The sequence below is a fragment of the Onychomys torridus genome, chromosome 2 (assembly GCF_903995425.1).
Source record: "Onychomys torridus chromosome 2, mOncTor1.1, whole genome shotgun sequence".
Lineage (NCBI taxonomy): Eukaryota > Metazoa > Chordata > Mammalia > Rodentia > Cricetidae > Onychomys > Onychomys torridus.
The window spans coordinates 103,692,505-103,710,385 of NC_050444.1; the positions used below are offsets into that span (position 1 = coordinate 103,692,505).

Genomic DNA, 17,881 nt, shown 5'->3' on the forward strand with positions numbered 1-17,881 from the left:
CACTCTTCTGATGCTTTAGTGTATATGTGTAAAAATGTAGAGCTGTAGATCTGTGTTTTTCTACAAATAAGACAGTAGACGGTAGACTTTCAAATCCATTCTGAGCTCTCCTCTTGAATAATCGTGGCCTGCTCAGATTGTAAGCTTGACATTCAGAAACCATTTTGATGGAGTCACATTTCATTGGAGTGGACATAGTAACTCTCTCCAATTAGCCACAGTATGTCTCTTTATGCCCTGTCTTTCTCTCACTCCCTGTTCACAGCCTCTCTGGCTCCTCTGGGTAGGAGCCTGGTCATCACAGAACGACTGCTAACTTAAACAAACACTGACTGCTGGCGGTCACAACACCATAAATATGAAACTCCAGGCAGGGAATTATTCTAATAGGGGCTTCAGGTGCCCTTCCTTTATTTTTGAAGAATTATAATTAGTTAAAGACAATTTTATAACCGTATTGTTCAGAACATTTTACAGAGTAAGTTTTTTTTTCAACACATAAAGATCAATTGCTACATTGTTTTGTTAAAGTATATTTTAAAAACTAGAAAGGTTATTCAAATACATTTAAAGGACTTTTTATCTTTATATTTGAGAGAAAACTGGAGTTGCTGAGAAAGGTACCAGTTGCCAGTTGTATCGATTGCCCGGAAATAGCTCTCCAGGTAGCAAAAATTAGAATTAGTTTTAAATAGCTTTGCTGTTTTCTTTACTAATTTGCCCTGCTCCCCCAGGAAGTCAGCTGCTGTTTAGGGTCCTGGGTTTCTATGAGACCATGAGCACTTAACATATTCTATAGTAGTTTGCTAAATCCTAAACTAAAGCATGCAGAAAAGTAACTGTATTTTGAACAGCAAAATTCAGTCAATTTAACTGATAGTCTCTGAATCCTAACATTAGAATCTAATTAGATGCTAATCCAGCTGTCCAGTGACATATCCTTCTGATAGTCCTAGCTCAGCAATCATGCCCACAACCCAGATAAGTAAACATGCATGTTCATACAAATAGGAACTAGTGTGTTCTCTGTATGTATTTACATATGTATAAATGCATATATAGGTATTTCCATGTTGTCCAGTATCTAGTTAAAAACGTCCAGTGACCAGCAGGAGACTGTCTGGTCACTGTCCTAGGAGCCATGTACAAAAGAAGATTGAGTGACACTGGATACAATTATTGCAAAATGTGTCACTAAATGGCTCCCTCACCAGTCAGCTGCTCCCCCCTTGATGTAATTGTGCTGATAAAGACAGTAAGTGACCCCAGAATTCCCCTTAGGTATCTTTTTCCACATGTCTTCTCCTTGATAGTATGCTGAAAGAAATCAAAAGATAAATACAATTGAGCCAAGATTTCCCTTCCTGGGTCGGTGAAGTAAGTACTCCTAGGACACCTGCTTTCTTTGTACGGAGGAAAGCCTTGTATTTTAAAATAAAGGTAAAGTTGGGAGTCAATGTGAACAACACTGAGTGTATGTTTCTCCTATCAGGAAATCTCTAGATTCCTGTCATCTTCTATGAGTTTTCTTGGTTTTTTTGGTTTTGTTTTGTTTTTTTTCTGGTGCAAGTAATACCTTTCATATGGTAGTCTTGACTTCTTATAGAATGACTTCCCTCAAGTGTCTAAAATCTGGTGCTACCTCATGCCTATGGTCCCACTTACTGGTTTCTGCACCATGCCCTGTTTACTTATTTGATATGTCTATTCATCTCAGCAGAAAAGGACAATTCAGTTAGCAAATGGGCTGCATTTCTTGGCCCTTGTACTTCTGTTTGCAAGTAGTACCAAAGATACAAAGTCGGCTTCACTGACGAAGATCTAGCAAATGGCAGCTGTTTCAGAAATGTGTTTCCATTTAACAAAATTAAAGCTCAAATAGCTCTCCAACAGCAATTCCTTGATAATCGAGCCAGAAAGCTTCACTCTAAAACAGTTAAGTAGGCTTCAGACAAGTAGAGATACAGCACACAGTGAATACATTTTAGGGTCTTTTCTGCTCTCTGCCTTTGACTTAGCATAAATCTCAATGTAAGTCTCATGATGAACTAATTGATTGACAATGAACTCCTTGCTGTCTCTTTTGCTATATCCTTTTTAATTTTGAAAAATTCTTAAACTAAACATAGTATGGGTTTAAGGTCATTAAAATCCAAGTACATTTAAATATATGGCATGTAAATTTATTTAATAGTTTTCTAGGACAAGATTTTTATATATATATATTCTTCTTTTATTTGGTAGTATTCACCCTGGTCACTGTTTTAATATCTCTTGACAAAAGAGTGTCATCTCTCGTCTTTCATTAGACTTTAGCTAAACATGTTGTGCTTTAAAGTTCCCCATGGCCTCATTGTTACATGAGGAGTCACATGATACTATTTCACATATAGACCTGAATTTGTAAGCTCAAGCCATGCTATGAGTCTGCAAATTCGTATCATCCTCATCTATCTTGTGATCGGCGACACTGAGAAGAGTCTGCATTCATTAGTGAAACATCATGGCTGAGGCAAGTGTTGAGACAGCAATCAATCATTCTCCCTTTCATGAGAGGTGCAATTTCAAGGTTTTAGAGTGCCAATTAGAAGATGTTTTCCCTTATAGAATTGCCATCATCTAGGTGATTAAATATCCATTAAAATAGTGTTGCTTCACTATCAGATTAAATGTAGCATGAGTATATGCTTATGTATTCTGAACCAGACCTGTTCACTTCGAGAAGGAAGTCATGTAGAGATTAACCGGGAGGCAAGTAGAGCTGCCTTATCCTTTTGCAAGGAGAACTGTGCTGAACCAATTCATCCCCTTGAAATAACTTTTATTCAATCTCCCAAGGGTTAAAGAACCTCAGTTTCCCCATAGTAACATTTTTGATGTGTCTTCTGTGGGGAAAATACTGGATTTGGCAGCATAATTTGGCTGTTGACAGTGAAGACAATGGTGTGCCTAAACCTGAACAGTGCAGACAAAATGTGTTAGAAACTCCTCTAACATCGGAAACACACAGTGTTATTCTGGGTCCTGCAGAAGAGAAATCAAGCCCACAACACATGTGAAACTTACGTATAGAATAATTCCAGTCTCCGTGGGCTGCCAGCTGCCTGTGCAGTACTTAAAAATGCAGCTATTCAGGTGTGTCAACTCAGGGAGGCTTTGGTTCATTCTCATTAAAATGAGATCTCTCATGATTCTTTAAGAACTCTTAAAGCTGATACATCCCCTAGCTATCAGAATACATGTGAGAAACAAGCATGGCTCACTCAGTGCCTTGCTACTGTAAGCAGGAGTTCCACATGTCTAAATCTACAGGAGGAGAGAAAAGAATTAGGTAAAAGTCTGGTCCCAAATGCTATAAAACTGAAAGAAAGAAAGAAAGAAAGAAAGAAAGAAAGAAAGAAAGAAAGAAAGAAAGGAAGGAAGGAAGGAAGGAAGGAAGGAAGGAAGGAAGGAAGGAAGGAAGAAGGAAGGAGAGAAAGAGAGAGAGAGAGAGAGAGAGAGAGAGAGAGAGAGAGAGAGAGATTAAATTCGCTTAAGCTTCATTGGCAGTCTTGTTAGTCTCTGCCTTAACAGCATAATCTCTGTTCAGTCATCATATGCCTTTCAACCAAAACTAAGCATGTTTATAAGTCAAGGAGTTCCTTACTGGAGGACATTTGTGGGTCTGTCACCAGCTAGAGAGAAATACAGTTATTGACACTTCTGGACCTCAGCCTACACACACTCAGCATAATCTAAGTACACAGCTTGTGCTGAGTGTTGGAATCCTGGAGCTGACCTTGGCAGAAGGGAGGGAGAAAGAGCTTTTGTGTAGGGAGATGTGGATGAGCTTCTCCTATAGAAAGAAAAAAAAGTCCAGAAGTGATAAAGCAAAACATTAAAGATAAAAGTGTCCACCCAAATGGAAAACTCTTGTGTTAGTTGCTTATTTCAGTTAATATTTAGTGCAAAGTAATTAAACTTTAATACATATGTAAGTATATGCACATGTATATATGCATGTTTTATATATATTTATGCAGAAACTACAGAGAGGGGACTGCAGATTGAATCTCCATTGTAAATAGGTTACAGACAGCCCAGGCATCCGGTGGATTGCTCCCCAGACTGTAATCTCCTATATGAAACATTCTTGCCAAGGTTGAATTTTGCCTCTTGATGAAATTTCAGCCTATGGAGAGCTTTGGTTCTCTGGAGAAGCAATGATCGGCCCAGGGCACTGGGTTGGTGTGACAGGTCACTAAGGAGGTTTGGCAGTTTGCACGTCCGCCCTGATGACTCCCCTTGCTTCTGTAGGTGGGAGGCCACCCCGTGGACCGCGTGCTCCTCCTCGTGTGGGGGGGGCATCCAGAGCCGGGCAGTTTCCTGTGTGGAGGAGGACATCCAGGGGCATGTCACTTCAGTGGAAGAGTGGAAATGCATGTACACCCCTAAGATGCCCAGCGTGCAGCCCTGCAACATTTTTGACTGCCCTAAATGGCTGGCACAGGAGTGGTCTCCGGTAACTGTGCCCTCTTTCTTTGTTCATTAGGAGAGTAAGTCCACTCTTAGCTCTCACCATCGTGCCCCACAGAGTGCCCTGTACAGTGCCATCCTTCTCTACCTGAAGTCTCAAAACCTGTCACCTTAGTTCCTAGAGGATGAACGTCCCAACTGACCAAACATTTGTTAATCTTCCTTCAAGTTACTTCAACTTCGCTTCTTCTCATCCCAATCGGGTAGCAAATGCCTTCCAAGAATTATTGAGGTTGAATGATCCTTAATCTGTGAGAGCTACTTCCACGAAATAGCTCAGCTGATTTCATTTTTTATTATTTTTTTTGTCTTATGTAAAAGGGATGTGAATCATTTAAAAATATAACTATGTACACATTCACTGAGAAGAAACATGATTAAGTGAAAACAGCATAATAGTTAAAAATAGATATGAGGTAGAATTAGTGAAACTAAAAATGCTACCAATATTAGCTGTCATTATTGCTACAATAGAGCTTCAAACATTATTTTTAGCTGGGTGTGTGGCACAGGCCTGTAACCCTAGCTCCTTGAGAGAGTGATTCAAGAGGATTGCAAGTTCAAGGCCTGCTTGGGCTATATAGGTAAACTCTGCCTCAAAATAAAAAGTAAATTTAAAAAGGGAAAGGCTAGTGATGTAGCTCACTGGTAGAGCACTTGCCTACTATGTTCAAAGCCACAGGTTCAGGTTTAGTCCTTAGTACTGTACAGGCACACAGACACAGACACACACACACACACACACACACACACACACACACACACACACACACACGGGCTTATTCTTGGTTTCCTGCTTACAGGATGTGAAAATGTAAAAAATGTAAAAAAGAGGAATGGGGAAGGAGATAACAAGATGTGGAAGCAAACGACTGTGTCCTTATCCACTAAAACAACAACATAAAACAACAATGAAAAGCACTGCACTGTGAATCAAGACAGATTCAAAAGCCTGGCATTTCCTGTACCAGACCTGCCCCAGGGCTGGCAGAGTTTTCAGAGATGCTCTCTACTTCTGCCCATTGACTCAGCTCCTATGATTTTTTTCCCCACTTCAATACCATCAGTTGCATTGTCTATGCTGTGTATAAATTAGCTGTGGTAGTAGTTTAACATTTCTTAATATCCTTGTAGGAGTTAGTATTTCTCATATTTGGGCAGATATGCACAAAATAAGTAAGTAAGGTTATATGAGTAATTGAGCTTGAGCATACTATAGCTTTGTGTCTCTTTTGTGGTACTCTATTTGAGTCTGTCTTTGCACACAGTACAACGAATTAATCAATAATTAATCATATCCTAAAAAACGTTTAAAGGATGATTTAATTAACTTCATCTCTGAAACCCAAACAGAACCAAGATCAAATAACTGGTAAGAAGTGGCTTAAATACACCAGAAGGACTCATACACATATATGTATGTGAAACTTCATTTTTTAAGAGGTCTACTTATGTAAGCCTAGTTAAATAAGTTAATCGGGCTTTGCCTATGAGTCTTCTCTCTCTCTCTCTCTCTCTCTCTCTCTCTCTCTCTCTCTCTCTCTCTCTCTCTCTCTTTCTCTTGCCATCTCTTCCCAGTGCACGGTGACATGTGGCCAGGGCCTCAGGTACCGTGTGGTCCTTTGCATTGACCACCGAGGAATGCACACAGGAGGCTGCAGCGCGAAAACAAAGCCCCACATAAAAGAAGAATGCATCATACCCACGCCCTGCTACAAACCCAGAGGTAACTGAACGGGGGCCTTCACCCTTCCTCCATGGTGAGGGACACTCAGGCATCTCAGATCTCCTTGCATTATTTTCTAATATCCTAAATGTTCTTAGCAATGGTTCTTTATAACACAGACTATATTAAATAGACTTGATTCTCTTTACAGCTTCAATTTTTTTGTCTTATTTTACAATATTTTTAGTTTTTATGCAAAATAATGGTTTTCATTATGGCATTTTCATTCACATATGTATTATTCATTTATATTCATATAAGTATACATATGTGTGGATTTTATTGTAACTTGCACTTACCCTACCACAGTGCCTCCCTGTCCTGTCACTAGTCCATTTTCTCTGCCAAAATAGTCCCTCTGTTTTTGAGCATCGTGTGTGTGTGTGTGTGTGTGTGTGTGTGTGTGTGTGTGTACTGATTATGAGAGAAAGCATGCATTATATTAGTTTTTCTGAGTCTGGCTTATTTCACTTAACATGAGTATTGCCAGTTCAAATGATCTTGACTACATCCTTTATGAAGTAGCACGTGTAGAAATCTATGTATACACTTGTCTTCCAACTGTTTGAAAATCATTGCCAAAACATATTGGATTCATCTTCATAAAGAGAGACCAGATTGTATATATATTTATATATGTACATATATATGTATGTGTGTAAATTACTATCCACATTTCTTTTAAAAACAAGCAATGAATCCAAATATTTCTACTTTGCTGAGCCTGGCATATGCTGGGAAGTCACAGACATCAACTGAGAAAGCAGAAAACTGTTACTTCCTATATTGAAAATTAAAGTAATATGAGGCTGAATTCCAGAAGTATAATTTGACATAGAACTGTGACACATATCCGAATTTAATAGATGTCAGAAATGATATATTTTTTTAATTTAGAAAAAAATCTACTTAAGCAAGAGGCATTATAATTATACTGGATCTTTCAGATCAGTGTGACTATTGATCACATTTCTATGACAATATTATTGGCATGTCAATGAAACAGGAAAACTCAGAATCACAAACTATTTGGATGTTCAGAATTTTATACAATACATTATTCTAGTTTTTAATGCCAAAGATGGTTCCCATTTCTCTCTTCATATTGTTTCTTTGAGACATTACATTTCTATGAAAATCAGCCATGAGGTAGTGCTACATTATACTTATTATCTGAGTGAGTAACATTGTGAGCTCTTAATAGTCTAAAAGGAAAACAAAAAAGACAGACCAGAAATACCAATTATTCTTAATAATCTCACTCTAAGTTTGCTCTTCTGTAAAATGGGGGAGACACTAGTATGAATATGGGAGATCATGAGAGGGTTACAAGAGATATGGTGTAATAGGGTTCTTCATTTGCCCCCTGCTTCACACTGGGTTTCCTCCGGACATTACCTTTAAGCAGACTATCATTAGTATCTTCAAGTATCAGATGAAGTTGCCACAAGCTGGACACTTTGTTACACTGGCTGTCGTTTAACTGGGGTGGATGGTGGAGTTGTGACATGATGCATGTGCCCTGCACCCAGGAGGCTATCATCTTGGCTTTGGCAGCTGCACATTTCTTGCTATGTTTTGTAGCTATAAGCAATGGCTGCAAATAGAAGACAAGCAGTGAAAGCCCAACTAAAAATAGCCAATTATTTATTAGTTCTATCTTTACCAAGCAGCTTTGGAGGGCAGAAAAATTTGTCTGTAGTTAGCTATCAAGAATAAAATCTGGATTTTCACAGCTAAGCAATGATCTTGACTCTGTAAGCATCATTAAAATAGTACATAACTCCATAGTGCATGCATATGTGGCTATATTTCTTTCATCTTTGCAATTATATGTTATAAAATGGTGACAGAACTTCACTGGCTCATACTATAAAGGCAAATATGCCCATAAATGACCTTAATAAATATGTCAGAAATGAGAATCTTGGCAGTGACTTCTATAGGGGCAGTTAGAGCCTCCCTAGTTCTTTTTCTCCTCCACATTTTCCCCAGGAAGCACTTAAGAAGCTTGTTTGAGTTGTTTGCCCAAAGCTAGATGAATAGGTAAAACACATCAAATCATGGTTTATGGACCTTCAGTGGCAGATGTTTCCATTGTTATTGAACCTTGAGGGCGATACTGAATAAGTCAGAACTTTAAAACAATGTTTTACAAATTTCAGCATGGTAATTTGTTTGGTTTTGATAATGCAACATAAGATTACACTTAGCCAAAAGGCAAAACAATTATACAAAATACCACAGTATTACTGGACTTTTTATTTTAAAAGTTGTCAGTGGTGCTTTGTTGATTCTCTGTACGATTGTTGTCAGTGTTTCTAACATAAGGATTTTCATAATAAAAGGACATTATAATTCAACATAGAGAAGAAAAGCATGCGTATAGACACAAGTGTTAAGAAACCTTCTTTAAATCCATTGGCCAGTCTTCGTGATACAACTGTCCTCAGAGACAGCTTTTCGCCACAACCATAATTATTTGCCATTGTCAGCATGACTTCTACATACACTGTCAAACTAGAACTAAGAATGAGGAACTGCCATGAACCCTCAGGTAGTTTCTAACCTCTTCCCTTCCCACTGTACTTATTCTCAGAGAAACTTCCAGTAGAGGCCAAGCTGCCATGGTTCAAGCAAGCCCAGGAGCTAGAGGAAGGAGCAGCTGTGTCTGAAGAGCCTTCGTAAGTTCAGTATGGAGAATCTCCTTTTGAAGGGGATTAGCAGCGGGGTGGGGGGGGGGGTGTCTCACTGCTGTGGCTTTCATGGATTCTGAGTTATGTGTAATTGTCCTCCCAAGGTGGAGTGAGCCCTCTGGGCTTTCAGTTAGAGATGGATCTGTTGCCAAGTGTTGGTCAAAACTTTAATTGCATTCAAATGAGATTTAGAACTTTTTCATATTCTTCCTGACTGATTCTAAGTATTTTTCAGTTTTTCCCTATATAGGGAGAAACAAGTAGGGTTCTTGTCCTCTTCTCCAAAGTTTTTTTCCTTTGGCAAGGAGCCAAAGGTAAGAAATTCCAGGCTGATGATATAAAAGAGATTAGATAGGCTGGGGATATAGCTCAGTGGTAGAGCTCTTGCTTCCCTAGCATATGCAAAGCTTTGGGCTTAATCCCCAGTACAATGATGGATGGATAGATGGATGGATGGATGGATGGATGGATGGATGGATGGATGGATGGATGGATAAAAAGACAGACAGACAGACAGATTTGATATGAAAGTCTGGGCAGAGCATTCCACTCTCCTTACCCCTGAACTTTGTAGTATGGCTATTAACAAATAGTTAGGAGTAAATAAAATATATATAAAGGTAAAAGGCATGTAATAGTTTTACTTCTTCATTGGAAAGATGGTGGTTTTTACCCAGTTACTTATGGTACTATACAAGTTCCATTTGTAAACTGTGAAATCTAGACCAGTAGGCACAGATTTACCACAGACTTCAGAAAGTAACCCAGAAGAGAGATAAAAGCAGCTAGTCTGGTGGAGCCATATACACTGATTCCACTAGAGATATAACAGGCATATCTATTGCACTGTTTTTACACAGAAAAAGTACTTTACTGTGTCCATTCCATATATGATAAAAGTCATTTCACAGTTTGAAGCCTTTCTAGATTACTTTAATGTAGATACTAGGGTTTATATGATTTATGGACATACAAGACATATGATCTAACTTTCAGGAATTCACAGTAGAAATCATAGAATATCATATACTTTTCCATTTCAAGCCAAAGTGTAAATTTTGCTAGACACAAATGAAGATATTCAAATGGATTTTTTTCTCCAGTTTATCCTGTTTGGATCTAAATCTAATATAATTTTTTTAGGAAGTAAAATTGTGTTCCTGAGTTTCAAGAAATTTCAGTAATCAATGGTCACTTGATTTTCCAGAAGTAAATAAAAGTAAATAAAAATAAAAACAAATGGTGCATGCATTAAATACCACATTTTACTTAGGAGAACAATTTAATTAAACATAAATTTTTTTATCATAAAGATGCCACAGTTAAAAAAAATTAAGAAAAAGCAACTAAGGGTAGCAGACTTTTGGAGAAAAGATGGCAGCTGAAGGTCACAAAACAATCTTTAATGAAATAGATGAAGACATTTCCCCTCCTTCTCTGGCTAGGACCTACTCTCTAGCCAGGACCTAGTTTGACAGATCTCATTGCTGAGGAGGACATCAGGGTCCTTCATTCTGCATCTACTAAGGTTTTATCTGAGACAGAGAAAAGGGCCACATTACTCCTCAAACTGTGTGTTGTTTATGTAAACACATTATACATTAGATTTTGCCATCTGTTCTGAGGCATAGGTGTCTGTAATATTACATTCTAACTAATGTTAAATAATAGAACAGAGTTAAAACTAAATAAAAGCTTGTTGCATCTGTTATTATACTTCTTTCTGATTAGTCGATACCACTCCAATGAAACCTGTAAGTGGAATTAAATGCTTATGCAGAAGCATTTCGTAGACGATGATCATGCATATTTTATGGTGTGCATTTTCCACTAATGTTCCAATTAAGATGCATTATGCTTAATTTTCATAAAAACCCCTAAAGCAGCTAAACACACTTTCAGCCATTGAAATCATAGGCATATAAAATTAAGTCATTAAATTTCACTCTTCATGTAATGGAATTGCCATCTTGGTGTGATTAATCTGAGTTGAAGTAGATTATAATTGGAGTGCCAATTTAATGTAAAGGAAATGTATACAGTTATGTTCAGAACAACAATTACATTAATACCAAAAATGAAATAAATGACAGCTGTAGAATTAGGTAATGAAAGCTATATGTTTTCCACATTTTAATACATCTTACATGTTTAATGTGCTGAGCCCTCAGAAAGGTCTTAAGTGTCACATTTTTTAATTGATTTTGAATTTTAAAAACATAATTTTGCATGGTCTTAATTCTTTCTTTTTTTAAAAAACCGCATAGACATGCTTCCAAATGTGTATAACAACCATAATTACTCTCCAAAGCACAATGAAAAAATGATATACTGTCAGCAAACCATTCTTCTCCCACCGAAGAGACTCACATTGGTTAAATTAAACAGTAATGTGTGGAAGCTGCAGCTGTCAATTCTGAACTGCTGCTCTGAGGCTGGAGGGAACAGAGGTCGAGAGCTGTTATCTCGTGCACTAACTGTAGCAGGCTTGGGTGAGTTATACAGGAAAGCAGCAAAGATCATTGATTTTCCCATATGGAAAATGAAAATATTATCAACAGCCTGTCTCGTTAAATAAACACAGGAAAATCACTGTATTTAAACTGTTAGCATATGGAAATGTCCTTATTGAGTGTCAGATATTTCTAATAACCCCAAAATAAAAGAAAAAATTGCTTAGCACTAGCTAGAAGTATGTTGGAAGGCAATCTCTCTAAGATATATTTAGCAGAAAACTATGCTAAAAGACCAAAAACTGAATTGCCAAGAAATAAGTAAAATATTGAAGAACACAAGAATGTTCTCACATTGTGGTTCCACTAACCTAAACATCATGTGGATTATATGAATCCAGATATATCTCCAAGAAGCTCTGAAAAAAGTATACAGATTGGATCATTTTGCATAATATAGATTCATCATCTATTAAGTTTCATCTGAGGGCTGGAGTTTGCAGCTCAGTGATAGAGATGCTACCCAGTTTGCCCCCACAGCACTTCCAGAAACAAAACACAAATGTTCTGAGATACTGTTTTGTTCCTCAAAACAGAAGATGTACCTTGGGCAAATGGACTGTGGCAAATGTATCATCTATGTATACAGAAGTGGAATTGTGAACTCTCTTATGGAAATCCACACCTCTAGGCTGATTTTATCCCCTAGACATAGTTTTAACCAGTTATCTTGGCAACAAACAGCAAGAATCTTATTTTATGTGTATGAGTATTTTGTCTATATGTATGTCTGTGTATCATGTGTCCATTGTCCTTGGAGGCCAGAAAGGGAGTTAGACTCCCTAGACCTGAAGTTACCTACAGTTATGAACCACCATGTGGCAGCTGTGAACCAAACCAGGGTCTTCTGCTAGAGCAGAAAGTGCTCTTGCCTGCTGAGCCTTCTCCCTAGCCCCAAACTTTTTTTTATTTTATTTTAAGTACAGGAGGGGTATGAGACTAATTAGCCACAGAGACCATCAAATGTAAGCCATGCCATGTAAGGTCCCCTGGCATAAGTTATCTGATGTGAATTCTAGGAGCCAAACTTGGATCCTCTGGAAGAGCAGCAAGCCCTCTTAAATGCTGAGCCCTCTCCCCAGCTCCAGGATGAGTCCTTAAACAAGGAATTTTTCTTTCTCCCATTGAATAAGACAATGCAAATATGATCCAAACATCGAACTGAAAAGTAAGCAGATTTGGGGCTTTCATGAATGAAACTGCTCATAGACAGTCGTAAAAATAGATAGTAGAGTAAACTCATCTCCAAGGTTGTCAGCTGGAAAATCAAAAGAAATCTTTGTTCTAAATGAGGCCACTTTATCATGCCTCCAATACTGAGGGAACACATAGGAAGAGATGGTAGAAAGATTGTAGGAGCCAGGCAATGGTGAAATATGTAGCAAAAAGCAGTCCTTGGACATGACATAGCCACTGCACTCATGAACTCACTGTAGCTATGGTTAGCTGTAGGAGACTGAAATATGATTGGGCCAATCAACATTGCATCATAGATGCGGGAGGAACCTATGCAGCCCCCCTATTCCTAGAGGGACTATGAGCCACTAACAGTTGTTAGGAGGAGATGTCATCTTCTTCAGCAATATAATCATTGATCAGTGGACCTTGCTTGGGTAAATTACCTCCCACCCCCACTGTCAAAAAAATAAAACAAAACTCTAAGTTCAGTGAATCTCAAACAGATAGACAGACAGACAGACAGACAGACACACACACACACACACACACACACACACACACACACACACACACACGATAGTAGGAGAAGGGCATGCTGAGCAGAAGGATTTCTTTGGGAAAGGGAAAGGAAAATGAGAAAACAGAATGGTAACTGATATGAAAGTTCATTAGATAAATGTATAAAGCTGTCAACAAAAATATTTTAAAGAAATCCCGAGACACATATGGTTGAAGAGAAACATCTACAGTTAAGATTCTGTGGAGTTGGGTTTTCTGAGGGTGCTAGTGCTACTAACACTAGAAAGGGGAGAAAAGGATGTGCCAGGGGAACTTTGCTCTGCTGCTTTTGTACCGGGTTGTTTCATTAGGTTTAATGCTAGCAAAGCAAATGGAATCTATCAGGTTGTTTCCAATAAAATAGAGGATCGCTTTTAAATCACCAGAAGTAACTTTATTTGGTGGTAGTTCAAAACTGCAGTGTAGTTGTTCAATTGGATACTTTGATCAGGTAGAAACTGAAACTGATCTCCCCACCTTGCTTTCAGTCTTTGCTGAGATGTACACATCACCATCTCTACTACTTGACAAGTACAAATTATGACCTCTTTGTCTACTTAATTTCTTGAAAGAAAAAAATGTATCTCATACAACGGTGATCTCCAAGACTCTTAAAGAAATGTGGTTTTTTTTTCATCTGGCTTGTCTTAAAAAGTCTCATCTGACATGGAACTGGAAGGAAAATGTTCATATCTTTAACTCCTTCAAGTGGAAACAGACTCCTTAATGTCCTAGAGGGCAGCTTTTGAATGGAGATATATTTACAACGAACAAAGTATGAGCAAGATGCACCAGCACTCTGACTGTCTTCCTAGACTTTGGGGTTTCTAAACAAAACATCTCAGATCCGATAGCACGTGAGAGAAGCTCAGTTCTTCCCATGTACATTTCAGTTGCTGGCAGTTTTTCCTGGTTGGTTCAGAATAAGCAGTGATGTACAATGTCCTTCAGGTTCTAGATAGCAAATACATTAACATTAATATTAACCAACTATCCCCTCATCAACTAGCTGGCATTCACCAGGTGGAGAGCCATGTGATACTGACTCACAAAGGTAAGATCAGGCAGTCCTTCTGCCTTGATTTTGCATTTTAAAACTCTTGAGTAATCTTAGCAGATTTTCAGTCAAGACTTTTGGTTAGTAAGCTATTTGGAAGTTTCATTGTAATAATCAGGCCTTAAATGTATTATCACAAATAATCTTGACATGAGCCAGAGGAAAAGAAAAAGCAGTCAGAAATTGGCAGTGATATCTGGATACCAGATGGCATCAGGTTAGCCACAGGACTGATTCAGTAAGAAACAAAAGGAAATTCTTATCTGTGAACTCCATCTGTGTGAATAGAACCCACAAGGATTTGGGTCTAAATAGAAGGACCAATGAGAGTCCCCATGATGTTCCTACAGTCCTTAGGTGCCTTGTTTATCTTGTGGGAGACAGCATTTCAATACATTTAGAACCATGCTTCAATATATACATATATATATATATATATATATATATATATATATATATATATATATATATATAACCTGTTAAGTTGTTAGGTAATGTAAATTTCTTAACTTAGTGCATAAGAATGTAAAGTTTAAGAAAATGGTTAGAAATCTCAGGAGTGGGGCATGAATTATTATATTTCCCCCAAAAAATCAAACATTAGTGAAGTGTTTAGACAGCAATGGTTTTTTTATATTTGCAATACAAGATACCTGAGTTTTGTTCTCTTTATGAGTCTCAGGCCATGGAAAATAGCAAGGGAGTTCTTTTTTTTAATCGTTTTTTATGCAAACCTTAATCTTTAGTGACTGAGCCATCTCCCATATCAAGGAATACCTTCTCTATGCATAGAAATAGACGTTTTAACCATCAGGAATCATTTCATGTAAGAGCAAGTAGTATACTGTGGAATACAAGTTAACAAAAAGGATGCTGGTGCAGTAGCAGGTTGAGCAGCAGAAGCATGATTAGTGTGCAGTGAGCTGATGTCTTGAACTAAGTAGACAGTCGTGGTCTTCTCGTATCTTACCCTCTCTCATTTCCAGCTCCTCCCTTCCTGACCTCATCCCCATCTACTGAAATTATCCCTACCCTGCATATTTCCTGCAGTAGCAGATGCTGAGGCACAATTATATTTTCACAATAGATAACTTTGGAAGAACATAGCATCTACTCACTGTTCATGCCTTCAACAGCAGGAGCTAAAACTCTCCAGTGAGCCACCTGCTCAGTACAGTGACTTTGTGGTAGATACAGATACTGCAAAGTTACTTAATAGTGTTTTACTCTCAAGAAACCTCAGGGTTGGAGCTGAAGAGATGGCTCAGTGGTTAAGAGCCCTGGCTGCTCTTCCAAAGGACCTGGGTTTAATTCCCAGCTCCCACATGGCAGCTCACAACTGTCTGTATCTCTAGCTCCAGGGAATCTCATGACCTCTGTTGGCTTAAGCAGGCACCAGGCATATATATGGTACACAAATGCACATGCAGTCAAAACACCCATATACATAAGAAATAATAGTAAATGTTTTAAAAGAAAGAAACCTCTGGGTATTCTTGTCACAGAAGCAATAGGGCTGTGATTCAAATTTGAATATTTGCTGTGTATCCACAAATTAAACAGCTGAGCTCTACATTAATTAAGAAATGTCATTCCAGGGGCTCAGTGAATAAAAGCACTTGTTGTTCTTCCAGAGGAGTTAGATGTAATTCCCAGGACCCATGTGGGAGCTCACAACTGTGTATAACTCCAGTCATCATCTAACGCTCTTTTCTGACCTCTGGGGCCAGCAGGTACACATGGGGTACGCACACATACATGCAAACAAAACTCTCATACACATAAAATAAACAAATCAAAAGAGAAATGTTCTTTGATGTTTTGGTATGATTGACATTAGAACCCCAGTTCTGTACTATCTAGGTTAGAATTATATCTATCTCTGGGCTAAGATATCATAATAGTTAAGCTAATATGTCACACTACACAAGTGATAAAAAATAGATGAAATTTATATATATATATATATATATATATATATATATATATATATATATATATATATATATTATGAGGGTTGTAGGGACATGTTGATCTGAACCAACAGTTGGCAGCTTATGATAGAGTTTATTTAAATCTGGCATTGCTGTCAAAATTATTACTTAGGAAAAGGTGACTGGGCTTTCCATGGCATATGATCACGTTTCTGTCACTGTTTATTCCTCACTGAGGCAAACCTGTATGTTGAAACCAGACTAAAAAGCCTATGGTTTCCTAAAGTCGTTTTTTTTTTTTTCCCTCAAATACATCCAGCTGCCACCTATGAGTTGGTGAGGAGTGGGGCTCTGTATTTATATGTCCTAACATGGATTTGGCCCTGCTAGGATCAAGGTTTAAACGCCATCTATCTCTCCACACAGAGCAATGCTGCACAATGCTCAAGTGTGGGCCCCAACTTGGGTCTCTGTTAGCAACAGTGGGCCTGGGCAAATCACTGAACCCATATACCTCCATTTCCTCATTTGTAAACTGAACACTGTGGTCTCTACAGCACGGAGATTATGAGGATTAATATGTAAATGTAAAGTAGCTAGTGCAAGCTATATTGAATATATTACCTGTTGTCATAACTAAACCTTTCCTCGAACCATTGATTTTCCTAGAGAAGCTTCAAGAGAGTTAAAATCTATTAGTAATCACCCAATATAAATAAGATTCCATCTGAAACTCAGCTTGCAGTTCAACATCACCCGTCTTACTGCCTGTCCCCCTCTCCTCTATACTTCACAAGTTCCTTGAAGACTCGTGGGTACCATACTTTTATCTCAGTCCAGAGTTTATCCTAACATACAAAGGATAGGGCTTTTTGTTTGTTTTAATTAAAAAGAAATGCATGGGAAATTATAAAAATGAGTAAGGAAGGTTCAGAGACTGATTCTGGGGAAAAGCAGCCTTCTCCTACTCTGAGTTAATACACACGATCCCCACTGATTGCTCCCAGCATGTACAGAGACAGCAAAATCAATAATAAAGTCAAAAGCACAGACAGAGCCATTTTTATGTGGTCAGTAAAGACCTTCATTGCAATCCAAGAAGTCCTATATTCATCAGCCCCTCCACCAATGTTGCTCACTCTGTAGCTGTCTTCAGAAAGTTAACTCTGAGCTCTTGCTCAGCTGAGCCCTAGAGAGTGACAAAGACAAATTAATGGGGTCCTCGTGTGCCAAAATAAAGCATGGACCCTGTCACCACCAATATATGTTAAGTCCATTAAGGTCATTTTTAATGAACTGAACTTTTCATTGGAAAGCTCTGCCAAACTTGTTGAATTAAAGGAAAGAAAGCTTTGCAGAAATGCAAGATAAACTCATTTCACTCCACTGGAAGAAGAAACGGTTCACACAGAGCATTCTGAGTTTACAGTGCTTCAGATTTTTATCAAAGTCAGGGCTGAGTGGTGTGGATTTAAAATTTCATTGTGGTGTTAAGCTGAGGACCACAGATGCACTGATAGCTGTCAGCCACATGGCGTCTTTAGTCCCTTTAGGATACAGCCTTTTAAATAGTCAGAGGATCTTCCAGAAGAGCAAGCCTGAAAGTCATGCTCTGTTCACACACAGCAGAAGAGCACAGAAAGATGGTCTAAAGCGATGTCACATCCTCCTCTGTCATCCGTGAAGACAGTAATTTGACTCTG

The 17,881-nt window shown here is 38.2% G+C and overlaps 1 protein-coding gene across 4 annotated transcripts in view; it reads left to right on the plus strand.

The window, feature by feature from the left end:
- Positions 1-17,881, plus strand: part of Adamtsl1 (ADAMTS like 1) — a 392,521-nt gene that overhangs the window by 206,162 nt on the left and 168,478 nt on the right. For all 4 annotated transcript variants that reach the window (XM_036178884.1, XM_036178887.1, XM_036178883.1 and 1 more), the window contains 3 exons: positions 4,297-4,501; positions 6,094-6,241; positions 8,841-8,925. In XM_036178884.1, the coding sequence (XP_036034777.1) occupies positions 4,297-4,501; positions 6,094-6,241; positions 8,841-8,925 (438 nt within the window). The remainder of the gene's footprint in view (positions 1-4,296; positions 4,502-6,093; positions 6,242-8,840; positions 8,926-17,881) is intronic.